Source organism: Lissotriton helveticus, chromosome 3_2 (assembly GCF_964261635.1).
Source record: "Lissotriton helveticus chromosome 3_2, aLisHel1.1, whole genome shotgun sequence".
NCBI lineage: Eukaryota > Metazoa > Chordata > Amphibia > Caudata > Salamandridae > Lissotriton > Lissotriton helveticus.
In genome coordinates this window covers 389,157,582-389,185,153 of record NC_136062.1, presented here as the reverse complement: position 1 = coordinate 389,185,153, position 27,572 = coordinate 389,157,582, and the positions used below count along the sequence as shown (strand labels likewise).

Here is a 27,572-nt window from a genome sequence, read left to right as displayed (position 1 = left end):
TAGAGGAATGAGCTCACAACCCCAATGGAGCCTCCTTTTAGCTAAAGTGTAACAAATCTGGATACAAAGGCGACCCATCGACTGATGGTACGCTTTTGCACAACCCGCACTTTCTTGGCACCCACATAGCTAATGAAGAGTTGATCGTTCACCCACAAATCTTTCGTGCAGTCAAGAAAGGAAAGAGCAGATTTCGGATCCAGACGGTGGAGTCTCTCCTCCTCGGAAGGGTGCAGAGGCAGGAAAAGGTGGGCAGAGTAATAGCATGTCCGATATAAAAAGGAGTGACAACTTTAGGAAGGAACAAGGGCCTCATTCACAGCACCACTTTGTCCGGATGGACGGAGAGGAAAGGGGGCTTATACGAAAGAGCCTGTAGTACACTCTCTCTGCGAGCAAGGGTGATGGCAACAAGAAAGGCAGTCTTAAGAGCGAGAAGCCTAAGAGGACAGTTATGAAGAGGCTCAAAGGAGTTGCACATAAGGCAAGTCAAAACAAGGTTCAAGTCCCACTGAGGCATTATCAACGGAGTTGGAGAAAAGAGTTGAATAATGCCTTTAAAGAACCTACTTACAATGGGGAACTTGAACAAAGACTGCTGATCTGGTAGCCTAAGAAAAGCAGAAATGGCTGACAGTTCGCCTTTAAGAGTACTCACAGCAGAACCCTGCTGGGCCAAAGAGAGAAGGAACAAAAGAACCTCAGAGAGAGGCGCTTAAAGGGGATCGATACCCTTTGCTGTGCACCATGCCACAAAACATGTTCCATCTACAGGCGTATACCATCTTACTGGAGAGAAGCCTGGCTGCCAAGATGACATTACATACTGCAGGAGGAAGATCAAAAGCTGTCAACTGTCGCAGCTCAATCTCCACACAAGGAGGTGGAGGCTCGACAGGTACAGGAGGAGGACCGTCCCCTGCTGCTGTGACATAAGAACCTCTCGAAGGGGCAGTCTGAACGGAGGATCAATAGCCATGCTCAGGAGCTTGGAGTACCAGACTCTTCGTGCCCAGTACAGAGCCACAAGATGACTTTGGCGTAGTCACGCTTGATCTTCTTCAGCACTCGGGCAGAAGTGGTACAGGCAGAACTCCACTCGCGATGAAAAGCGTCAGAGCAAACGCCGCCTTCGAAACTTCAACTCGCAAAACTGGTGACATGGCGCGCCAGGCACCGATTGAGTTTGTCACTCTGGTGTTCAGAGAACCTGTCAAGAGTTAAAAAAAAAAACAGGGTCATGCCCTCTTGTACCAGCCATGCCCAAAGGCAAAGGGCTTCTTGACAAAGAGTACACAACTCCAGCCGGCTCCGGTTTGTTGAGTACCACATGGTAGTAGTATTGTCTGTGAACACCTGCACTGCCTTCTCCTTGAGGGAGGGTAGGAATGCCTTCAGTGCCAAGCAAAACGCACGGAGCTCCAACAGATTGATATGGAGCCCGGACGCCACCGGAGACCAGACACCTCTGATCTCCGCCTCTCCCAAGTGGCTGCCCCATCCCAGGAGTGATGCATCGGTCACCACTGAGTTCTAGTTGGGGAAGGGAGAGGGATCTGCCTCTAATCCAATCTTGGTTTGTCAACCGTTGTTGCGCAGTTCCCTTCGAGATCTGGACGGTGTCGGAAAGAGACCCCTGATGCTGCGCCTACTGGAACTTTAGGTCCCACTGCAGAGCCCACATATGCCATCTGGCATGATCCATTAGCAGGATGCAGGTGGCCATGAGGCAATTAGGCCGAGAAGCCTCAGGGTCATTCTCACAGAGATCTGGTATAGAGTCTGATACATCGGTATCGTAGCCCGAATATCCCGGACTCACTGCTGGGGAGGATAGGCCGGAAACTGTACTATGTTCAGAACCACTACGATGAAAGGGAGCGACAGAGGGAGTCCGGTGTTACTACGGCACGTTGATAGTGAACCCCGTCAACTGTAAGAGGACCGTCATAGTTTGGTGGTGTGAGACAACAGCCTGTGGCGAGCCCGCCTTCAACAGCCAGTCGTCGAGATAGGGGAAGACTGGAACCCCTGATCTGCGCAGATAAGCTGCAAACACTACTATCACTTTAGTGAACACCAGAGGGGCACTGGTAAGGCCCCAGGAGAGCACGGTGAACTGAAAATGCTTGTAGCCTACCGTGAACCGTAGGGAACGTCTGTGGGCCAGCAGGACAGGGAAGTGAAAAAAAGCGCCTTGCAAGTCCAATACCACCATCCAGTCTCCAGGGTCGAGGGCAGAGAGGACCTGAGCCAAAGTTAGCATTTTGAACAACTTCTTCTGGAGGAAGCAGTTGAGGGCCCTTAGGTCTAAGATAGGACACAAGCCTTTGTCCTTCTTGGGCACCAGAAAGTAGCGGGAATTGCAACCACAAACTACTTCTGGCATGGGGTCCCTTTTGATAGCTCCCTTTGCCAAGAGAGCTGAGACTTCCTGGAGGAGAAGCGAAAGGTGATCCTTCGACATGCGATTGAAAGACAGTGGCATGGAGGGTGGGGCAGTCTCGAAGAGGAGAGAGTAGCCTCTTCGGACTATCTGCAAAACCCACCTGTCTGACGTGATGGATTGCCAGTGGGGGTGATGGCGAATCCTGCCACCCACTGGCTGCTTATGGGCCTGAAGGGCCAGACTAGGAGGGTTTGGAGGCTGCTTCAGGGGCGGAAATGATAGACTGGCCCAACCGCTGGTTCCCACAACTGTATCGCTGGGTCCCATGTCCGCAGCAGCTTGTGTGGCCTGGTGGCTGGACTGGGTCGAACGTGGTTGTGTGCCCCTTCCGTAGCCACAAAAGGCAGACTGTGGTGGACGGGAGGACGCACCAAGGCCCAGGGTTCTGGTCGTAGCTCGAGAATCCTTAAAGCGCTCCAGCGCAGAGTCTGCCTTGTCACCAAAATGTCGACGGCCAATGAAGGGCACGTCCAGCAACGTTGAGTGGACATCCCACGAAAAACCAGACGTCCTTCACCAGGTATAGCGCCTAAGGGCTAGCGACGTGGCAATCCTTCTGCCCAGAGAGTTGGTGGTATCCAGTCAACAGCAGATAGTGAATTTTGCTGTGTCCCTCCCATCCGCCACTGCCTGGGAGAGAATGGCATGGGCCTCCTCCGGGCACTGAGGCAGCACTTGTGCAACCATATCCCAGACTGTATGGATATAGCAGCCCAAGAGGCATGCGGAATTCAGACTGTAGCGCCATGCTAGAGGAAGAGAACATGCGCTTCTCTAGATGATCCAGCTTCTTTGGATTCCCTGTCGGGGGTGCAGAAAGGAATGCACCATTGGTAGAAGTGGCTTGGACCACAAAGCTCTTGGGGGAAGGGTATTGGGTGGGGAAAAAGAGATCGTCCAGGGCTGGGCGGTGACGACGAGGCAATCGTATGTTCCACAGTAGCCCCTGTGCTGCGCTTGGAAGGACGTCCATGAGGGCTTTACTGAAAGGCAAGAGTGGTTCAGAGGAAGCTGCCCCCGGCTGAAGTACCTCTGTCACGGTAAGGAGCTCCAGGCCCAATGCCTCAGCTGCTCTACGCACCACCACTGCATTGGATGTTCCCCCCGTAGCTACGGTAGCATGAGAAAGCATGCCAAGGTCTGGGGCGATATCTAGACCCCTGCATCACCCAATTCTTTTCCCCAGTTTGGTACTTCCAATTGGTCTGTTAAAGGGTCCAGCGATCCCTCCCAGTCCTCATCACCACCCTCAGGACTATAGGGAACACCTGGGATAAACAAGGGAACAAAAGTAGCCTCCGGCGTCTGATTCGATGCTGATCAAGCTCCCGGTCCATCTCGGGGATGAGGATGGGGACAGCGTCGGCTGGGGGCATTGTTGCTGGGATCGGCGCCAGGGAAGGTTGATTAAGGTCGACCGGTGCCGATTCGGATCGATGGGTAACCTGCATCGCTGGAGCGGCTGGCATCAAAGGCCCATGGCCTCCAACCGGCACCGCGGTGCGCGAAGGCTCATCAGCTGAGTCTGGCTGCGCAAACACATGTGGAGGGCTCTGAAGAACATACATAGCTAGCCTGGGGATGCTCCAGCTCCTGGAAACAGTGGGAAGGGCAGATTCGTACCCAAGTCACGCGCCGGAGACGGAGCTTTAGAGCGACGATGCTCCATGTCCTGCATCGAGTCATCCGACCGATGGGGAGAATGCATAGAGCGACGGTGCTTCTTCGCCTTCTTGTGCTTCGACTTACCCGACGAGTGCGAAGACTTGGACGAGGTGTGGTGTGTCTGCGACCGGTCTCGAGATCTTCCCCTCGAGCAAGACCGGGGGCGATGTGGAGCCGACTGCCGGGCCTCCAAAAGCTTTCAGGATTGCTCCCGCAAAGACTTCGGATTCATGGCCCGACAGTTAGAGCACGACTTTGGGTTGTGGTCACCCTCCAGGCACCAGAGGCAAACGAGGTGCGGATCCATCATGGACATCACCTTGTGACAGTAGTCACAAGGCTTAAATCCGGTCCGACGATGGGACATCCCTCGCGCACCAGTAGTAGAAGACTCTAGAAAAAGTTTAGTAAAAATATGACTAAGGGGCAGGCTCTCTCCAGATCTGCGCTAGGTTGGCGCAGAAATAGAAAGCACTAACATCAGTGCGCAGGGCCGGCGTCTAAGTAGGCACCGCAATGTCATCCTGGCGAGCACGACGCCAACGACAGACGCAGAGGCGACCGACACCACCTACCATGCGCAGGGGTATTGCTGAAGAAAAGATTCTCCAGAACAAGTCTGACACCTAGGGGTAATTCTAGGGTTCTAAGGCAAGGCATCTATAATAGTCTCTTTCAGATGTACAGATTGGAGAACAGAGAAGATGGGAGCGTTGGTAAGGCATTTGTGTCTGGATAGAGTCTATATCAGATAAGGTGTTACTGATGGTAACTACCTTGTTCATCTGATAGACATTTCTAGCTGCAAATTCCTTACCTTAGAATAAATATCGAAGCAATACCCCCCCCCCTGGAGGTGGGTATTCAAACTGGTTTAGAACAAAAGTCTCTCTTCCTTTTTGGATGGTTGCGACACGCAAAAAAGGCAGCAGCGGGATGTTTTGGTCAACATGGAAAGACATCACAACCTGTAGCAGAAAAGAGGCACGTGTTTGAAGAATAAGTGTATCTGGGAAGACACTGGTGTATGGCGGTTGAACAGAAAGAGCCCGCCAGTAGTTGATTCTCCTAGCTGATGTGATGGCCACCAAAGAACACTTGATTGTAGAAGTCTGAGGGAACAACTATGCAGGGGTCCAAAGGGAGAAAACATCGAATAGGTTACAACTAAATTAAGACCCCAGTGGGGCACAATAAAAGGTTTGGGAGGAAAGATATGCTGAAGACCTTTCAACAAGCATGTCAAAACGAGAGAAAGGGTTGGCCTAGTAGATGCAAAAATGCAGAGATGGACGAAAGATGCCCCTTAACTGTACCCAGAGCAAGGCCCTGCTGGGCTAAGGACCAAACCAACAACACTACGGACAGGGGTACAGAAAGTATGACTCAACACGTTTCTGAGCGCACCAAGCCACAAACTTTTCCCAATAGGAGGTGCATACAGTTTTTGTTGATGGACGCCTGGCTGCCAAGATGACGTCACATACCTCAGGACAAGGTTGGATGTCTCAACTGTCACCGCTCAGTCTCCATAAATGAAGGTTGACCATTCACACATTCAGGTACAGTACCCTACCCTGCTGCTGTGACAGTAGATCCTCCCGAAAGGGCAGCCTGATTGGAGGACAGATGATCATGCTAAGTAGTTCTGAATAACATTTTCCTTGACAAATCCGGTGCCACCAGGATGACTTGGGCCTACTCAGTTCTGATCTTTTACAGAACTTAGGGACGGAGAGTTATAGGCTGAAAGCTGTAGGAGTCCTGTTGGAATGAGTCTCAATGTGAGAGCTGCTTTGGAAACTTCAGCGAGCAGAAGTGCCAATATTGCGAGTTCTCAGAGGTGGCGAATAGATCTAGCCAAGGTTCTTCCAGTCTTGAAAAAGACTGAGCCACCTCCAAATACAGCCACCATTTATGATAAGCAAGGCACTGACTGCTAATTTCGCCTGCCTTGAGCTTTAGAGATCCGCCAGGTGCTGCACGACCAGGAAAATGTTCTGATGTTCCAACCATGTCCTGAGGCACAGAGTCTCCTGAATATAGTCCACGGCCCCACTACACTCTACTGGCTGTAGTACTATTTGGCAGTAGTGCTGTCCTTGAACACTTATTGTTATTGTTATTGTTATTTTTGATTTGTAACGCGCCCAATCACCTGCAGGCCTCTAAGCGCTCGGAAATCGATGGTACAAACAACAACTTTAGCAACACAGAGAGGCAACCACTAGCCTAATTGGCACTCAAGGACCTCCTAAACTGCAGCGTTTTTAACCCCTTTCTAAAGCGTAGGAGGTTCTCTTCCCTGCGCAGCGGTTCAGGTAGTGTGTTCCATAGTTGAGGAACCAACACCGAGAAGGCTCTTCCACCCTTGGTGACAAATTTATACCGAGGGCAGGCCAACAGTTGAGAGTCTGAGGATCTGAGAGTTCTCATTGGGCTGTACACCGCCACACGGTCTTTAATGTATGCAGGCGCCATGCCATAGATGGCTTTGTGGGCTATACATAAACTTTTGAATTCCACTCGCTCCTTAATAGGGAGCCAGTGGAGGCTCTGTAACAGGGGAGATGCTTTAGTTCGTCTTGGCAATCTAAAAATGAGGCGAGCAGCATCATTCATCACCACCTGTAGCCTGTTTGTCAGGGTTTTTGGCAGACCAAGGTAGAGGGCATTTCCATAGTCTATCCTTGAGAGCACGGTGGCTACGACAATGGAGCGTAGCATGGATTGGGAGATGACGGGTACTAGCTTCCGTAGCCGTCGGATGATATTGGTACAGCTACCCACCACTGAAGAGATCTGATTACCCATTGATAGGTCACAGTCTAATTTAATTCCCAGACTCTTCACATTCAGACTAGGTTTTGGAGCCGGGCCTAGCTCTGCGGGCCAGTAGAGGTCACACCATGGTGAAGTGGCGGATGGAATCACCAGTACCTCAGTCTTATCTGGGTTGATTTTTAAAAGGTTCCCTGTCATCCATTGGACCGTATGTCTCAAGATGTTCTGAGTATGGATTTGAGCGGCACTGGTGTTGTCGACACTCTGCAACAGCTGCGTGTCGTCCGCATAGTTGAATACTGAGCAGCCCATGCGCGCCAAAGAAGCAATCAGAGGCTGTAGATATAGATTAAATAGAAGTGGGGACAGGGCCGAGCCCTGAGGCACCCCACATTCTAATTTCCCCACTTCGGAGGTTTCTTCCCCAAGTTGTATTCTTTGGGTCCTTCCTGACAAAAAGGATTGCAGCCATCTGAAGGCCCGGCCTTTGATGCCAAAGTCGCTCAATCTTTCCAGCAGCAAAGCATGGCTGACGGTATCGAACGCCGCTGAAAGGTCTAACAAGATCAGGGCGCTCGGTTTTTTACCGTCAGCCAGGCCTCTCAATTCGTCCAGCACCGAGAGCATCACCAACTCGGTGCTATGATGCGCTCGAAACCCTGCCTGTCGCTCATGAAGTAGATGGTGAGACTCCAGATACATAGACAGGGATTTTAGTACGTGTTGTTCCAGTACTTTAGAGAGGAATGGTAGTTGAGAGATCGGCCTGTAGTTTTTTAATACTGCGGGGTCAGCGCCTGGCTTTTTCAGCAAAGGTCTCACACGCGCTTCTTTGAGTTCTGCTGGTAATTGTCCTGTCTCCAAGGACCTGTTTAGTAGGGAGATGACGCGTTCCTCCAATAAGGGACGGGCTGCCTGAAAGACTTTAGGTGGACACGGGTCCGCTGGAGATCCAGACTTGATTCTATCCATCAACTGTTGCAAACTCAGTGTCAATCTCTGGAAACAGTGCGATGGAACAGTCAACGGATTTATGAGGGGCTATGTGTGCAACCATCCCACTTGACATACCACTTTTTATCTCCTGGATAATAGTTCTTACTTTCTCCAGAAAGTATCCCTGAAAGGAATTACAGTTTATAGGGGACTTGACACTGTCTGGTTTTTTAGTCAACTCCGACAGAATCTTGAAAGTCTCTTTCTGCACGTTGGCTGCCTTGCTTAAGCGGGATTCATAATAATCGGCTTTGGCAAGCGTGATATGTTTTTATATGCATTGAGGGAGGTTCGATAGAGGTTCCTGGCTGAATCCAGTTTAGATTTCCTCCAACCTCTTTCCAGGGCTCTGAGTTTCCTTTTATGGTCCCTCAGCGATGGTGTAAACCAAGGGGTTTCCTTACCAGGTCCTTTTATCAATTTCGTCCTCTTGGGTGCCATCTGATCAATAGCTAAGGTCAAGCTCCGCGTTAAATCCGCGCATTGCTGGTCCAGACTATAGTCTGAGTTCAAAGGACAGTCCCTAGGCGGGAGTGCCTTGGTCAGGGTTCTCAAGTCAACCTCTGCCCATTTACGGGTTATCCTAACTTCTGGTGATGGATTAATTACTTGGCCATTAATACGTATCTCACAGGATACTAGATAGTGATCAGACCAAATACATGGGGCTACCTCTTTCAATGTCACATTTGGGTCTGAAGTCCACACCAGGTAGAGCTGCTGCCCTTTGAGGGAAAGTAGGAAAGCTTTCAATACCAAACAAATCGCCCTCAGCTCCTGAAGGTTGATATGAAGTTCAGTCTCGCCAAAGACACAAGGCATCTGATCGCCACCTCTCACAGATGGCTGCCCCAGCCCAAAAGCAATGCATTAGCCACCACTGTCAGCTGTGGTTGGGTAGGGATTGAGGTCTGCCACTGACCCATTCGCAGTCCATTAGCCATCACTGCAGATCTTTTGCAGTTTCTTTCTAAATCTTCCATAACATCCTGAATACAGTTGATTATGATCCATCAAGACAATTACTGGTAACAATAGACATTGAGTCTTTATATACCAGCATACCCAAGATGCCACGGTGGTGGCAGCAGCGCGTGCTCCTGGGGCATTGGAATGGTTTTATGATGTCCCTCAATCGTTTGTGCTGCAATGCATTGAACTTGCTTTGACTAGAAATTGTTTTGAATACAAGGTCCAGATATACCTCAAGGTGTCAGGAATATCAATAGGGGCGACATTCGGGCAAAGCCTGCATTTATGTGGGTCAGTTCAAGGAGAATGTGGTCTACCACGCCCCCAAACCCCTCACAGGAGAATATTTAAATCTAGAAGAGGTTTATTGATGTTGTCCTCTGTATGTGGACTGGATCAGTGGACAAGCTACTGGAATTTTTATCATGGCTGACTGTACAAGATAACCACTTGCGGTTTACTTGGAGCATCAGCAAGGACTCGGCGGTGTACCTGGATGTGGACATCATCGCTGAGGGCAATGGACTGACTACGTCGTTCCATCAGAAGCCCACTGATAGGAACTCTCTACTGCACTATCGCTCTTTTCACCCCAGAGCACTCCACGATAACTTGCCAGTGGAGCAATTCTTGAGGTATCACAGGAATTGCTCCTCGACAGGAGTCTTTATGGAACAATCTGGAGATCTGGTGTCAAAATTGACAAACCGGGGGTATCCTAACAAAGTGGTGAAGTCGGTCAAGAAGCGTACCCGGAATACCCCTCGTGAAGCACTATTCAAGAGGTCTGTTAAAAAGACCAGTGTCTTTCGGTATTAACTACTTTTGACCCACTATAAATTAGACAGATGATACAGAAACACTGGTCGCTGTTGGACACTGGGAGGGAAGAAAATGCCACCCCCTAGATTTGCCTTCAGGGGATCTCCCAATCTGAAAGATAGATTGGTCCGCACAAACCCAATGGGATGGAAAAAGGAGTCGGGCGTTCCAACCGGACATTATCGTTGTGGCGGTTGCTCTGTATGTGATCTAACTGAAGTGTCAAAGAGCGTGCAGCTCGTAAGTGGAAGTACTTGGTACAGTAATTGCAGTACAGTAATGGCAACTTCACACGTGATATATAGGATCACGTGTGTGTGTGTGTGTGTGTGTGTGTGTGTGTGTGTGTGTGTGTGTGTGTGTGTGTGTGTGTGTGTGTGGGTTGTATTACAAAGGCCTTACTTCACGCAAAGTCAAGGTGCGGATACAAGAACATCTAAGCACCTAGAAAGCAGGGAGACTACACGCCTGGTCCAACACTTCCGGGAATTAAAACATAATTTCAGGGATCTGAAATGGACAGTGTTGGAGAAGGTGATTGGTGAAAAATACAATGTTGATGACATCTTGGCCAGGAAAGAGGCAAGATCAATTTTTACCAAGAAGGTGATCGTGTGGGCCTGAACGACACCATTGAAGGGAGTAGAGTAAGCATTCAGTAGGACCGGTAGTTCCCTTAAAGATTCAGTTGGGAATGGAACCTGTGGGCTGTTCTGATGAAGGGGCTTTGCGATTTTGTGACCCTGGGTTTCTTTCCAAGGGAGGTTCTATGTAATACACTACTGAGAATATTCTTGTCTCCGGTTTTTATATTTTATTTTTTGTTCAGTGTAAGAACCCTTGACTGGCATTTTGTAGTAACAAGGTTTGCCCCACGAGTATAGTAATGAACAGTGATATAGTGCGGGTATAAAAACTAGCATCTCCTGGCTGACCCCTGTGTAAGGATTCTGTATTAAAATCAATCCTCACTGCAAAAAATTGGCGTAGATGGACTGTGTGGGTGAAGTTTTAAGTGGAGTGTAGATCGTTAACGTTATACCACTTCAATATGGCTGACTCCTTTTTTGCTAATTTGATAATGAAATAATGAGTATTGCAAAATAAAGACTTTTTTTCCACTTTGAAATCGCTCCAGTATTGACATCTAATTATTTGAAAAATATATAGTTTAACAATTTGGCATTTTAAGTCTCTAGGGCCTCTGTCACAGGTTCTAGGGCATCTACATTAATATAGTAGATCAGGTTAAGATTGCTGCCAGGGTAACGATGAATTGAGGGAGTTTGAAAGGATCACGCATCGCAAGCACAAACTGTGTGACACGCGCTACCGAGCTCATTCAGTTTAAAGATGTTGTTGGAGCCCAATGTGGGTGATCAGGAAGGAGGAGTGAACGTGCTGTCACGACGTGAGCGTGGTAAGGATGTTCCATGTGGGGGCTTTGTACGGGGCAGGCATATTTTGGCATGATGGTACGAGCTGGTTGAGTGCTGATCGCAGGCAGTGTCAGTGTCGCGAGTAAGCCTTTCCCGAGCATTGCAGGCAGGGTTAGCCTCGCTACTGAGTACATTAGGAGAGAAGTACTATGTATATGACGGGTCATACACTTAACAATTGACTTCTCCCCAGCGTTGTGTGCAGTGTCAGCCTTACTATTGAGTACATTGGGTGGGGAGTGCTTAGTGCATTATGGGCCATATACCATATACCTAAAAATTGACATCAGGGGGTCCCTGTATTCAGATTTATGAAGGGGTCCTACACGAGTGAGGGATGGGCTAATAGCGAGAATGGCATTGTGATTTTTAAGCAAGATGAGGCAATTAGAAACAGACAGTATGTGGTACTTACATATGAAATGATGTGGGTAGACATTGCTGTACAAAAGGTATTCAATTTACAAGTGGTCATAGGTGGTGGCTGACATATGCATCTCTGAAGGTGAAACGCGACCATTTGTCTCAGGACCTTTTCTCGCAAGTGGTTGTAGGTACGAGTGACGAAAGCAACCACTGGGTAAATATGTATTTATGGAGGGTCTTTGAGTGGGTCTTTGAAGAGCAGGATAAAAGTTGAATTTGTTTGTAATTGGCATGATCTTTTTAATTTTGTCAAGCACAGATTGGTGTGAAAATATGGAGGTGAAGACTGGTTTCCCTAACAGCCCTGACCAAGTTGCCTAAAAAAGTGTGGCAACGAAACATGTTGGCCTTTCGAGGATGAAAGTAGCCATATACATGCCATTTTTAACCTGAGGACACTCACCGCTCTAAATAGCCATTTGGATGGCGCTCTCCCATCTAAAATTAAATGGGGACAAGACGGAGCCGATGTTCCTGGGAAAGATCCCTTCTCCTAGGGCAATCATTGACTGGCCAACCTGTATGGGCACTCCACCAGAACCCAAAGACCAGATCAAAAGCCTTGGGGTATGGCTAGATAGCACCTTAGGCTTTAACCATCAAGCCACCAAGCTCTCTGCAACCTGCTTCGGCCTGATGGGGATGCTGAGGAAAATTCTGCCGCTCCTCCCATTTCAGGCTCGTAGGATTATGGTACCGGCTATCATTCTGTCCTGCCTCGACTATGGGAACATCCTGTATTTAGGTGCGCCGGCAAGCTCTATTAAAAAACTTCATGTCACCCAGAACTCTGCAGCTCGCCTACTGCTTGGATTTCCTCGTAGATACTCCGGGTCAGCTGCCTTGAAATCACTCCATTGGCTGCCTATGCAGGCCCGGATCCAATCCAAGGCGATGTGTATAGCCCATAAAGCCATGTGGCACGCGGGCCCAGCTGTAACCTGCTCCCTAATCACCCCTTACCACCCACCAAGAAATCTACGTTTCAGTGCCACCTTCTTGGCAGAAACTCGGAAAATCAAACGACCTAGATGGGGGTGGGGGGGCGTTCGTTTTCTTGGAACGCCGCCTCCCGTTGGAACTCCTAGCCCCTCACCTTACGTAGTGAACCAGATCTACTCAAGTTCCGCAAACGCTTGAAAACCTTCCTCTTCCAGTAACTTGCAGTCTATGGCTGCCCTATTCACCCGTCCTAAGCGCTACGAGGCCTCAGGGTAGAAGTGCGCTCTACAAAACCCCATCACATCACATAAAAGATGTTCTGCATGTGAGTGTTGTAGGAGTTACTTCCCTTCGGTAACGATGCATCTGGAAGAGACGATTCTAGCCGCAGATTCCTTCACCTAGAATTATCCCCCAGGCGTGAGACTGGATCTGGAAATTTTTTGCCATAGCATCCCTGCACGCTGGGTCGGAGCGACACCACGTGACTCCGCCCAGGCGTCGTACGTGAAGTCAGAAAGGTCACATATGCCCCATCTTGGCGCGACTATGTCAGTTTTCTTCGGTGAACCTTTCCGCGCCGCAACACGGAGTCACCAGGCAAAACTGTGGAAGCAGGGGAACAGTGTGCAAAAGAGTAGAAGAGTAGAAACAAGAATGGAGACAAGCGACACCATAAGGAGCAGTGCAACAATGCAGCATCCAAAGGCAGGGGTGGAATAAAGAACAGAGCAGAGCCCGGAGCAGCCACCCTGCCAGTATGTAAACCGCCTTCCCCCCTCCCCCGGAGACAAGGAACATATGTAAAGACATGACACCTGTAGTAGGCCTACAACCCGACCCGGAAATAGGGAAGGAGAGCTAGCCCCAGAACAGACAGGAACAACAACCCTCCAAGCTACCCCAGCACAGAGGGCAGCCAACCCCCAATGAACAAGGGCAAGGCATGACGAGATGACCCCAACATAGAGGACAGCAGAGGGACAGGGACCCCTAGCAGCAAGATGAAGGGAGGGGAGGGCGGAGATGGAAGGCAACTCCCCCCCCCCCCCCCTTAATCCTGGAGCAGCCAGAGTAGCGGGCACAAGAGCACTATAACCCCATCCTCCAGAGAATCAAAGAGGAGGAAGGAACAGCAACAAGACGGAGCAACCCGCCAAGAGCGAAAGACTGCACTCACAGGAGACACAGCCCCCCACCAGGAGGCGAGTGCCGAGACTAACCCAAGGGTCCTCGCAGAACGGGAGGAAGGGCAGACCATGAAGGAATCTGCGGCTAGAATCATCTCTACCAGAAACATCATTACCGAAGGTAAGTTACTAGTACATCTGATAGAGACTACTTACTGCAGATTCCTTCACGCAGAATAGATACCCTAGCAATACCCACTGGTAAGGAGGGTCTGCGAAAGGACCCCACCAGCCATGACAGGTCAGAGGGTCTCACAGGTGACCAGAGCTGTGGACCGGGCAGTAACCCGGCCCCTCCCAGGCAGGAGGAGCCCCACAAGCAGAACACCACTGACCCCAGAGGGATGGAGAAAGAAGAAAGAAGAGGAGGCACTCACACGCCCGATAGAGTAATGTGTTGAAGTAGTAAGGCCTATAATAGGAGGCGCACCCTCATGACGTGGCACACACTCAGACTCTCTTTGAGCTACTAGTAGCGCTACTTGTGCCTGCGGCAGTTGGGAAATCATTTGCATACCGATTAAACACCTTTTTCTGGAGGTCTTTGTCAAGGGTAGTGATATGCACAGAGAAGGAATACACTCTTAGCTCTTGTGAGAAGAACAGTACTTTGATTTTGGGGATTCTCTGTGACTAAATATTTTTGTCTCCATCTCACAAATGGCTATGAGGTGGATAACGGCATAAAGGAAACACAGGTTTGCCTCATGCTCAGCACGTATACACTAAAGGCATTCAGAGTGAAAATTAGAGGGACATCAATTGCAACTTATTGAACACAACTAAAAACTTCATGTGTTTGGATTGGAACGGTTTTTGAAAAAAATGGTCAACGCTAGAAAAGTTAAGGAAAATACAGATTTGGCAAGTTCCAAAAGAACAAACTAACATTACTGGCTCTGATTAGTGCAGTAATGGGCCTCAGGAAGGAAATCTTTTATACTAGCTGCAGGTACTGCAAGAGCAGCTACTCACTAACCCCGGTTTAACCTGATATCAAGAACAAATCTTTGACATCCAGCCTGAAGCCTGTAAAGCGGATATTAACAAGGGATCTGTGGGAAAGAAAATTGATTACAAACACAGATTACACCAAATAACCCAATCCATGGTGAAGTACAGGATTAGGTCAGTTGTCAAAAAGAGAACTTATAATAAATAATATTTATACGGACATTGTATACTAATTATGCATTCAAGAGAGACTATATGTAGGACTGTAAGTGGGGAAAGTCCGGTTACTTGTCAGTTGATGAAGAGCCAGAGATAGAAAATGCACTAAAATCTCTGCCCAATCGCTGTACAGTAATTGCAATTTACTGCTAGCTTGAGTGCAACACAGTAACACGGACCATGGGTTCAAGAAGATACTAGGAGTAAGCTTATTGAAATTTGGGTAATAAGGCTAAATTTAACTTACCAACAGAAGGCTTTAACAGGAGTATGTTCTTACTGTAGCAGAATCCAGTCTTTGTGTTCCAGACACATTACCTGTTTTCATCACCACAGAAGGAAACATGCAGAACACAGCATGCAGTTAGTGAACAAAAATATCACACAGTATTAATTGAGGACAGCTACTATTCAATGCATATTATAGGTTAGGCTACCTTTACAAAACAAACGGTCACAAAACAAGGCTTATCTGTCCCACCCTCTAAGCATTTGTATTATGAAACAAAATAAAAGATGAATTGTAGTGAAGAAATACCCTTCAAAATATTGACACTATTGGAGAACAATTACCAGCTTTAGTGAATTGACATCTCACTATCATATAAAGGGTGGTGATTTTGTTGCTGGTTTGAGACTTTTTTGTTCTATAATGCTTCATAGTTCAATATTAAAAAACAAAAAACTCTAAAATGATGGCCGACTGCTATAATCCACTCACTAATGAGAGATCTCAGCATGACATTCAAAGGTTGCACTGCCACAGTTGAAGATAACCCCACATGCAACAGAACACTTGTGATGGGGACCAAGATGCGTCAACACATCTTGCCACACTTATTGCGGTCTTCAGGGCCCTACTGGAAACTAAAATTCATTTACATTTAAATGACTCCAACCTACTCTGATAATGATAATGATGATAATGATAAGTATAAAGTGCGCAAATATCAAAGAATGGTGTCTATACGCTTAAAGTGGCTCAACCTCACTTGCACACAAACTGTAGACAGCTGCTGGTTGCCACAAGGCAAGTACTAATTCATGATGACTTCTAGATAAGCTGAAAGTAAAAAAGCAGCAAACTAGGTTTTATTTCAACAAGATGTAGATAACCAAATCCTTCAAGGCGTTCTTCCCATTTTAATATTTACATTTAGGTAATCTCGTTCTTGTTGCTCCTGTATCTGCTCGTGATTGTTTATGGTAGAGTGCTTTATTCCCTTTTGAATATGTTGCTTCTCCTAAACACAGTAACACATACTGAAGTTACTGCTGCCACCCTAAATTTCAACAGAAAAGCTCAAACTGATGTCTACTGCAAACACATTGACAATGCACTGATAGACATGTCCCCAGATTTCAAAGTAAAAACTGTAGCAGAACTGCAGACACGTAAAAAAAAAAAAAAAAACGACATTCACGGTAATTCCTAAGAGGAATGCTCAGTCATTGAGAAGAATTTACCCTTGGATACAATTAATATGACTGCATTATTTATTTGATGTAGTGTCAATTCTACTATGTCGCTGATTACACGCCTCGAAATGCAGTTTTGCAAACATCATAAAAACATCATAAAATAGTTGCAACATACGTTCCAAAACGTTGTGAACCATTTGTACCACAAAATGGCAAATACATTTTTTCTACTTGCGGCCAACGTGTTGACGATGCCAGTGTTGACCCTATCAGAAGAAGCAATCAACTTATTGGGTTTAAATGGCTTGAAAAAGTTATTTTCAGCATAAGAAGATAGTTGATTTCATGGGACATGAATAAAGTTCATAGCATTCATCACTATTAACAATATTTATTGAAGGTAATTAATAATGCCATCGCCTTCAAGCCTTTTTGACATTCATTACAAATGTACAATCTTTCTGTGATCTACTCCCAAATTGCAGTTTATCAAGCTACTGTCTTGTTTGCTTATAGGGTTTAATTCTATTATTGTTTCGAGTAGATACGATTGATGTTGTGTTCCCATCAGAATGATTCCTAGGTGTAAGACTATAAATCTGTATACAACTAAGTAATTTGCTATAAAATTGGCTGCCCAATATGAGAACAGGCAGCACTGTACTGTCATATGCATTTTACTGTCAACAATCAACTCAATGTAAGAGGTAGTTCTTAGTTGAAAAATAAAATACAAATATTTTTTAAATCCATTAATGCTTCATTATCACCTTTTGCTCTTTCATATATCGGTTACATGTGTTTGCTGGAGGATAGATAAACTGCTTGTGAGGAGATACCTAGCCCTGTCATTGTTCTGCTCTCTCCTGGTGTGCCTATTCCTAGTTCTCCCATTTTAAATGCCCAGCAGAAACAAAAGTGAATCCCAGGCATATTTGAAAAGTCACTGACTCAGGCTATACATTTTTAATGTTTCCTTGTGTTCTGGGCTAACGCTATATCTATTATATATATATGTTGTGTGATTTACTGAAATTATGAATTTTTTATAAGCAAAAATGAAAATAAAATGATTTTTTTTAAAAATACCAGCTTTTCTGTGGGCAATTGTTAATCTCGGAACCTATTGGTCCGCTCTAATTTTGGGAAACCTCCCTTTCATGTTGTTGCTTATCAGGCTATAACACCTACACCACTTGGCAACTCTGCTATACCTCGCGATTTAATCACTTGTGGGACACCACACTCGCCTCTCCTCCCTCGCAGTAGTCGCTTTGGACCTCTGCTTGAACTGTCAGAGCTGCAGGTTTCTTCAGGTGCCCCATTAACAGTTTCCACACCTGCCCTGCCTTTCCCTGTATTAACCATGCATACTAAATCTCGCTTATCACAGGCAAAGGTTGGTAAGTAAAAAAAAAAAATGATGATACTTATGTCTACTTCATTGAATCACCTTTTAACATCAAGAGGCGCTAATATGCCTACTGGCAAAGAAACTCCACATTCGCCGGTAATCTTTCCCTCCATTCCACCACTTAGTTTACCATCGGGACCCGCTCAGTCCAGGCCCTATTCAGCTATAGGATGGGTTTGCGCCAAATACCCTATCCGGTGTACATCAAGGCCAGAGCTCCCACGTGACCCTACATACAATAGACTAGCAGGCAACTCTCATAGCCTTCTAGATCCCAAGTTGGTTATAATACCTTTGCCTTTCTATCTATAGGGCTCCACATGGTTGTGGTCTCAAATCTCTTCATACTTCGAAAGCAGAAGGCACTCTTTTGCACAACCCATCGTGATGACCCACAGCCTCCTCATGTTAGCTACGAAGGGGAGGAGTCCATTAAAAAACAAAGTGATACATTGGATTAGGAATGTTCGGGGTTGTTGCTCAGTAATCAGTGCCAAAAGTAACCCTTCCGCCTAGTCATACTTAGAGACAATCCAATTGATTTTCAAGAATGAGGTAATGGGTGACAATCTGGTGACTCTTGATATTAAGTCTTGTCCTCCAAGCTTTTCCAAAATACATTACAAGTATCCTGGGCTGCCATGCAATGCAAATACTGCTCTACATTCTAGACTGGACTCTTTATCAAGCACCTCACGCTTGGGTGGTATTGATTTACCTCTGGCCTCTATTTGAACCTCTACACAACAGATGTGGTCAACATCATTAAATACCGACAATTATGTCGGAGCGAATCAGTGCAATGAAAACCTTACCTTGCCCTCTACCGCTAGAGGCCCGGTCCCTCTCTAATTCACCTTCTAGTTCTGGGTAAACATATTACGCCGATATCCTTGCAAGCCTACCAACCAATACCGGTGACCTGTTCGTCGAAATCGATCCATCTCAGGACCATGGCACAAATAAGGCCCTTGTAGTACAGAAGCCCTTTATGTCAACTTGAGTCCTGGAAAATTAGCTAGTCTTAGGACAAAAACAGCTCTATATGATTGGTACAAATTCATTGAGGAACACAATATCGGTCTTCTCCAAGAGACATGGTCTGTGGGACCTATATTCATATCAGTCAACCTCAATATTTATGCCCCAGCACAGTCTAGCCCATGAGGGGAGAGCCACAGGGGGTGTTAATATGTGGGTTATCACATTTCCAACTATATGCGCTACATTGACGATCTGTTTTTGATCTGGACAGGAAACCAAGAAGATCTGAATAAGTTTGTGGAATGGCTTAACTCAAGAACAGCCGATATTCAATTTTCAGCCACATCATCTAAGGAATCCATTACATTTCTGGATGTGGAAATTCAACCACAAGCCCAAGGACTTAGTACCACTTTATTTCGCAAACCATCGGATAGAAATAAAGCTCTACATTTCACCAGCAACCATCCGCGAAACTTGAAAGAGAATTTGCCCTACGGGCAATTCCTCAGAATTCGACGGAATTGTTCAACCAAAGAGGAATATTTTAAACACGCAGGCCATTTAAAAGAACGCCTGACACTTAGAGGTTACCCCAAAAAACTGCTCAAAAATTCACTCAAAAGAGCATGGTGGACCCCTAGGGAAACCCTGCTTGATAAGAAAGTGAAACAAGACCTTAGAAGAATGGTATGCGTTACCACCTTTTGTCCAGCAGCAAATCAATATAAAAAACTGATTTTGTCTAACTGGCATCTACTCAAGAATTTGCATGAGGATCTGTCCACACCGCCGTTGTTTGCATTTAAAAAAGAAAAAAGCATAGCTAACCACGTCATAAGAGCTGCCTTGCCACTGACGAAATCACCTACCCTCCAAAGTCTTTTTGGATTACCACCCGCCAAAGGTCACCACAAATGCGGCACATGCACATGCTGCGATGAAACGATTGAGGACTCGGTCTTTACATTTGAAAACATTCATTGGAAGCATGAAACATTTACAAATTGTAAAACCAAAAATGTAGTGTACGCCATTATTTGTCCGTGCCCTTTGGTTTACATAGGCAAGACCACACAAGAAGTAAGGAGCAGGATTACTCAGCACAAGTCCCGAATAAGGAGAAGCGTGGAGAATGCGCCACTAGTGAATCATTGGACTAAAATGCAACATAAACAATCGGACCTAAGATGGACAGTTCTGTCAAAAATTGAAAAAGACCCTAGGGGCGGTGATTTGGATGCCAAATTAGCGCAACGAGAAGCATTACTTATAATGAAATTCAATACATCTATACAAGGATTGAACGAGATGTCTGAAATATACAAATCTAACACTTGAATCACCAAAATAGGCAGACTCGCCTAGACGGGAACTACAAGTCCCAGAATCCTCTGAGGTCCCTAACAACCAGGAAGTATCAGACCAAACAGCCCTGCAGCCCTGATTCACTCTGCACTTGGACTCTGAGGACAAAGGACTCGCTGTGCAACTCGGTATGTAGTTTTCAGGCTGACCGTTTTGCCTCGATCACATAAGCCCCTCTGCAAAACTAATCATAGTTTTTGGTTTGCAGTGAAATTGAGGCGGAAACTAAACCCGCTCCGCGCAGCATGGATCAAGCGCGCCCACACCGCGTCTGACGGCAGTGCAGGTAAACAACCACCATCGCGCACCGCAGGCAAACTAGACCCTTTAGGCACTGAAACTAAGCGCGCGTATTTTATTTCTTTTTTCACAGCTTCTGAATGCGCACCTTGGTGAAAATCTTTGAATTCCCGACTTTCCATTGCAAACTTGGTTCAATTACTTAAGGTAGGCTTGGGTTGAACCCAGGGTGTGTGTCTCTCTCTTTCTGAGTCAGTTCGCCAGACTAAGCACCCCCCCTTCTGATTTTTCCACAGAACCAATACAGGTCCTGAGGAGAACCCCACAATTCACACGGGTTCGAAACGCGTCGACCACCTTCCCACGTATTTGGTCTACAATTGTTGCGTTACGAATCAGCAGATGCATTTATTTCTTTAAAAAGAACATTTCCACTTAGAAATTCAGTTAAAAAGACATTTAAATCCACTACAAAAGCTCTAGGGATTTATCTTAATTCATGACCAAGACGTGGTTTCATGTATTTTTTGTAATTTTTGTATTTGTGTATTGAATTGTTTGTTGGCTTTGTATTTGTTCCATTGACTTTTATGTTTGTAAGTATTTCGTATGACTGGAAGGCCACGAATGTTGAGAGTGTGTAAATAATTGTGTTCACATGTAAATATTTTCACGGTACATACAGATGTATAAAATTGTTGTTCGTTCCATGCACTAGGAATATTGTGTAATTGGTGAATTGAAATAATTGCTGAAATAAGGAATAAATTCCCAGCTGCTAAATGAAAATGCAGGTAGTTTATGCTTTATTCTAAACACCGGTCAGATTGACTCCTGTTTGCTAATAAGTGTTCTCAGCATAGGCGCTTGTGCTGTTTTCTAATATGTGGGTTAGAGCGTCACTTAATCATAAAATCCGTTAACTTGACAAAGACTGCCTATATTTTTGGGGCATCCAGCTTACGAACAACACAAATCTTAGGGATGCTATTTTTCTCAAAACTGTGTTTTTTTTTTTTCTTCAGAGAAGTATTTAAGCAGAACAGGTACAATATAACAGGCCGTCCAGTAAAGACATTTCTAATACAGTTTACTAAGTATAAGCGCCTTATTGTACAGTCATAAGTCTCTGTACACTGTAAAATGCCATAGAAAGTGTCTTATATGTCTCTAGGAAGTTCCCTAGATAGGGGACTGTGGTGCTTTCTCCCTTTCCTATGGGTTTTCCATTAAATCGCTTCAATTTTAGAATTGAAAAAGGTGTAGTGCTCTAGTGCGCGTGGGGCATGTGAAAAGTGGCAAACCTGTGGAGAGGTAGCCCACTAGGGATCCCCAAATATATTCAAAATATTTCTACGAGTCGGAGGCCATTCGTTCCATCGTGACTGCTCGCCATAGTCCGCCGCGCCACTCCGTTAGCGAGGGTGTGGATGGGCGCTTCCACGCAGCTGCCACCGCCTTCTTTGCCGCCCCGAAATAAAGCCACATCACAGATTTGTCATTGCTCGTTTGGTAGCGAAGATGTTTGTTGCACAACCCCAACAGAATCATCTTTGGATCATTTGGTATTGGGTATCCTAATATGGTTTTCATCTGGGCAAGAATCTCAGTCCAGAAGGGGCGGGGCTCAGGCAGCCCCACCAGATGTGTTTAAAGTCTCCCAACAGGCCACAAGCTCAACAGCACAGATCTGATGAGTGCGGAAATATTTTCTAGAGTTTAGTGGGGTATAAGTACTAATCATACATGAGTTTATAGTGTGCTTTCCTCAATCCTAAGGGGTGATTAGACCGCAGGATGTCTCGCCTCAACCTTGACCAATCAAGATCTGAACTGGGTTTCCCCCAGTGTGTGTTCACAATGCGTTACATGGTGTGGCCTGACTGGTGTCTGTGCGGAGAGTAATTGTGCGTATAGAAAGGAAAAGCTGATCCTCTTTGCAATTTGTTCCAAGGGAGTCAGATCCCTTGTGGCGGCCTCGCTTATGGTTGCCTGCATTACCCAGTGTTTAAGTAGGGTGTATCTAATTAGTTCAGTGTCAGGAAGTCTAAAGTCGCATTTGCAATGATCAAACAATGTATTATTCCTAAATTTAAACAGGTCTTTAATCATTAGGTAGCCTCGTATGGACCCAATCGTTGGTGGAGGGAACGCCGGGTTGAAATGAAAGGGTGTATGAGGGGAGGGAAATGTGGTCCAGCCCTTCTGCCCGTTTATGTCGCACCAGACTCACAATGTGGTCAGTGTGGGTGTACTGGAGTATACATTTGTCGGGAGGTCAGATATGGGCTTCCAGATTTAGTCCCAGATGTTTTTCCCTGCCACCTCCCTGTCCATGTGTAACCAATGTTTATTGGATTCCCTCATAGACCACTCCGGTATCACCCGGAGTTGGGCTGCCTTATAGTAAATGAGTAAGTATGGTAGTGCGAGGCCCCCTGCCAACTTAGATGCGTGCAGAACCTTGTAAGGGAGTCTAGCTCTTTGTCCCTGCCAAATAAATCGTATCAACATGGAGCAAAGGTCGGAGAAGAGTCCCCTATCCAGTGTTATAGACAGGCCCAGAAATAAATAGAGAGGCCTGGGCAGTACTGTCATCTTCACAGCCTGTATGTGTCCCATCCATGACCGGTACATTGGTGCCCATCATTTCAGGTCTGCTTTCAGTTGTTGTATCAGCAGGGGATAGTTAGCTTTATATAGCCCCTCCAGTCGCAGGGGCTATTCTTTGGCCCAGGTAGGTTATGTCTTTCTTAGCCCATTGGAAAGGGGTATTTGCCTGTAGGGTATCCTGGTCATCCTGGGTTAGATTTAAGTTGAGTATGAAAGATTTAGGTGATCCGGAAGCCCGCCACTCTTTCAAACCGCTTCAGTTCTTCCATTAGTGGGGGCAACAATGTGCAGGGAGTAGTCAAGGAGAGCATGACATCATCCGCAAATAGAGATATTTTATGTTCTGTGGCACCAAAGTGAACCCCCTGTATCTCCTGCGTGGAGCCTATTTTAGCGGCTAGTGGTTCAAAGCTCCATGCAAATAGAAGCTGACAGCGTGAACCTCTGTCTTGTTCCCCACCCTAATGACATGAGGTTGGAGCACACCCCATTGACCAATACCCTTGACGTCGGTGATACGTAGTTTGCTCAAACCATTTTTATGAATTGGTCTCTGTAGGCCAACCTTCGGACCGTGGAGAAGAGAAATGCCCAATCCACCTGGTCAAAAGCTTTTACAGCGTCTAGACCTACTAAAATCGCAGGGACCCCCTTTTTTTTTTGTTTTCTCTATAAAGTGTATGACCCTTTGGATGTTGTGTGTTTGCTGGCTTTTGATAACCCCCGATTGGTCAGGGTGTATTAGTTCGGGAAGTATGGTATCTAGTCTTGTAGCCAGAATTTTTTAATAGAGTTTGGAATCGAGGTGTAAAAGGGCAATGGGTCTGAACGAGCCACACTGTTTGGGGGGTTTTGCCTTGTTTGGGCAAGACAGATTATTGCTTTAGTCATCGTGGGAGTCACCGCTCCTGTGGCCGCCATGTGTTTGAACAAGGTCACCAAATGGGGTATGAGCTCTGATCCAAATGTCTTGTAGAAGTGTGCTGTCAGCCCATCTGGCCCCGGGGCCTTGTGTGGTTTCAGGGCCCATACTGCAGCCTGGACCTCCTCCTCCGTTATTAGGCTCCCTTTCCACTCATTTTGTACTTTTATTTGAGGTAGGTTGATGTTGTCCAGACACACCAACTGGGCTTGCATTGTTGGGTGTTCTGCAATGTATAATGTTTCTTAGGAGCTCTTGAAGATTCGTGCCTTATGAGTGTCTGACCCCGTGGTCCCTCCCGAGCCATCCTCAATGTCCCCAATGTATTCTTTTTGACTCATAGTTGTCGCGCTAAATGTGAGCCTGCTTTGTACTCCTGATCGTAGCCTATCCACTGCAGTCGCAGGAGAGTAAGTTGCTCGGTTGGTGTATATGGCATTTAGTTTCCCCCTTAATACTGTCACCTTGTATTGGTGGGCTAATATCGGGGTTTCTTTGTGTAGTTTATCAGCTGTTACCAGTTCAGCCTCAAGTGCCTGTCTCTCAGCGGTTCTCTGTTTGTTTAGGGTGGAGTTCTGGGCAATACACTGCCCCCTTATCAACGCTTTGAATGAGTCCCAAGTAATAGAGGCAGTTGTGTCCCCTATGTTGTTTTGAAGAAAGTAGTATTTTATTGAGGTACGTAGTTCGTCCCTCAGTAATCTGTCTTGAGCGAATCAGTTGGGGTAGTACCAGCGTCTCTATTTTGGGAGGGGGCTGCCCAGTCTAGAGTAATTTCTAATGGTGAGTGATCTGATAGTGTTATGGGATGTGTGGAAGCAGTTTGTATGGCCTGTACCAGGATACGTCTCACAAAAGTATAGTCTATACACGAGTAGCTTCTGTGCAAGAAGGTATAATCTCGGTCCTGTGGGTGCAGTGTTCACCAGGTGTCTACTAGCCATAAATCTTCAAACCTCTCTGTCAGTGTCTTGGAGAAACTGTCTGTGGCATGTTTGGTGGCATGAGTGCTTTCTAGATTGGGGTCACATGTCAGATTAAAGTCTCCCAGAAAAATAATTTCCCTTTCTGCGAACCCTCCCAGCCTTTCTAAAAAGGACTGTGTGAAGGAAATTTGATTGGTGTTGAGGGCGTTTCTTGTGGCGTAGGTGCACAAGCGGCCCCGGAGTTGTCCTAGAACCATTACCGTCCATACTTCTCTATCTGCTCTATAGCCAGTCAGGGAGAATTACATCAATCTGTGGAACATTAGTGCCACCCTATTATGTTTGGAGGTTGTGGATGACCCGTATACTAATGGGTAGTCTCTGTGGCGCAATCTGTGTTCTTCGGACTTCTTTAGGTGTATTTCTTGAAGGGTCACTGTCATTTCTCTCATCTGTAATGTATTTCCATATTTTTGGGTGCTTCGCAGGAGAATTTCGGCTCTTCACCTTCCAGGTTAATGCGATAGGCCCAGTGGTCTATTCACTAGTTATGTTTGTGCTGACTAATTTGATTTTTCTACCTGTCCCTGCACCCTCCTCTGTAGGGTGTAGATGGTCCCTTCCTCCCGACTCCTCCACATAGACCCCCCATTGGGTGTTCTACGTACCATTTTAGAACGTAAACATAATACAACCGGTCATAACATTTGTACGTCATATCATTAATACTGTTCTACCTGGGTCGCGGTCTAGTCTGCTTTAGCATGTTTTACAGTTATCTCATGAACCACTGGATATACCATGAAGTAGTACGGTACAATAAAAGAAATGACTGCGTATGGACCACTAAATCCTAGATCGCTATATAGTGCCTTGTTATCCCGCTATTAAACCAACCCACCTATGAGATCCCAAGTGTCCCATTTTCGACTTATCTGAATAGGCGCCCCGTGGGGATTCAATGTATTCAAGTGTCCCGAATGGTCTTTGTTCAGTTTATGTATCCACGGTCTGCTGGTTTTTACTCGCTTCTGCCGTTTTCTTCAGCTGCTTTGTGCGTTTTTGCGTGTACCACTGATGCTTTTCTTACGCTGGTTTGGCGGCACTAGAAGTTTCTTAATTGTTGGAGGATGACGCTTCTTCCTGGAGAAACCCTAGCATTTTCGCTGCATCTTTAAAGTCAGTAATATGGTATGATTTATTGTGAAGCTCAAATGCTAGGCCGAATGGCTATGTCCACTGATATCTGTTCTTTTCTTGCCGCAGCGTATCCGTTGCCGGTCTAAATTGGAGGCATTCGGACAATGTGGCTGGCGCGATATCCTGAAATATTTCGCATGAAAGTCAATGGAAGGTGACGTTATCCGCCCTGCGAACTGCTTGTAGTATGGCTTCTTTCACCGGGAAGGAGTGGAGTTTACCAACACTTCTCTGGGGCGCTACTGAGGGCCCTCCTGCTGCGGACTCACTCGGTGTACACGCTCAATTTTTATTTTCGTTGTCGCATCATTTAGCAGCTCCGAGAACAGTCCTGTTATAAAGGCTTCCAGGTTTGGGCCATCCACAGATTCTGCTAGATTCTGTGTACGTATATTGTCGCTACGAGACCTATTTTAAAGGTCTGCGCACTTTAGGATGGCTGCCTGGAGTTGTGTTTTCATGAGGTGAGCCACTTTATCCATGATGTGTGTCTGTTGCTACAGTACTTTTACTTTGGCTTCGAAGTCCAGTGTACTTGCGTCAACTGAGTGTACGACGTTTTGGCGTGACACTATGCGCCCATTCATATCTGCATCCAGATTTTCGATGGAGGCGTTCATGTCAGGTCTCAGTGCCTCTCTTAATTCCTTCTTGTAGTATTATAGTGAGGTGCGGAGGTCCTCTATGTTTAGGGCCATGGTTTCGTCTGTGGTCGCTGCTTGACAAGCCTCTGCTGGCTGAAAATATCTGGACACCCTGTTTAGCTGGGTCTTCTTTGGTCGCATAGGGGCGGCCCAATGGTGGCACTGTGATATGTGGGCAGTCAGCCCTGGTATCGTTTAGACCCTAGCCTCCCCTAGATGGCCTTCGTCAACTTCCCTCCAAATCTACTAGGCTGCTTGGCGCTTCATGTCAAGTTGCCATCCAGAGAGGCAGGGTATCACTTGCGTTTGTCGCCCCCCTCTTGCCGGGTCCCCTGATGATTAAAGTCTGGCGCTGGTCTCAGTTGCGCTAAATTGAAGGCTATATAGCCCGGTTTGCAATGTGGCCGCCTTATTTCCCTGTCGGGCCATCTATCCCCCTGCTACGTAGGTCTCTGCCTTGGCTCTCTGCTGTGTCACATCACATTCTCTGCTTTTCTAAGGCCGTTCTTTCTTTACCGTACGTGGGAGCTTCTGACCCTGTGAGTAGTTGGCCTCAGTGTTCCCCCTGGTCGTTGTTTCCATCGCTCCTGTAGTCCAGTGCCCCTTGCCTTGATTTGTTCCTTCATGCCCAGTTTGGGTTTTTCCCTTGATGGATGGTCACTCTCCGCCATGTATGAAGAGTTCAGGTGTCCCAATTTCTGCAGTGCCCCCATGACTGTAGTGGCAGTTTGTAGCTGTTGTCAGTATGGGACTCTTTGAATGGGGATCGATCGCTACTGCTCCCTCGGCACCTACGCTGTTCACCGAACTACATGTCCCAACTCGACGCCATCTTAAAGTCAGGCACGGGAAATTCTAGAGGGCTTCTCCTCAGCTCCCGCAGGCATTCCCCATGTCTCCCTGCCCTCCTTGCTGCGGATCTCACCTTCAGGTATGTGCACCTTGAGTCTAGTGGTCTCTTCCTTGTCCGGCCTCTCACGA

At 46.6% G+C, this 27,572-nt stretch overlaps 1 protein-coding gene across 22 annotated transcripts in view; it reads right to left on the bottom strand.

Moving 5' to 3' along the window:
• PPFIA1 (PPFI scaffold protein A1) overlaps nucleotides 1–27,572 on the bottom strand; it is an 807,831-nt gene that overhangs the window by 24,165 nt on the left and 756,094 nt on the right. For 21 of the 22 annotated variants that reach the window (XM_078684274.1, XM_078684276.1, XM_078684283.1 and 18 more), the window contains one exon: nucleotides 15,106–15,176. The exons of the other annotated variant lie outside the window; for it this stretch is intronic. In XM_078684274.1, the coding sequence (XP_078540400.1) occupies nucleotides 15,118–15,176 (59 nt within the window). In that variant the 3' untranslated portion in view covers nucleotides 15,106–15,117. The remainder of the gene's footprint in view (nucleotides 1–15,105; nucleotides 15,177–27,572) is intronic. 22 annotated transcript variants of the gene reach the window in all.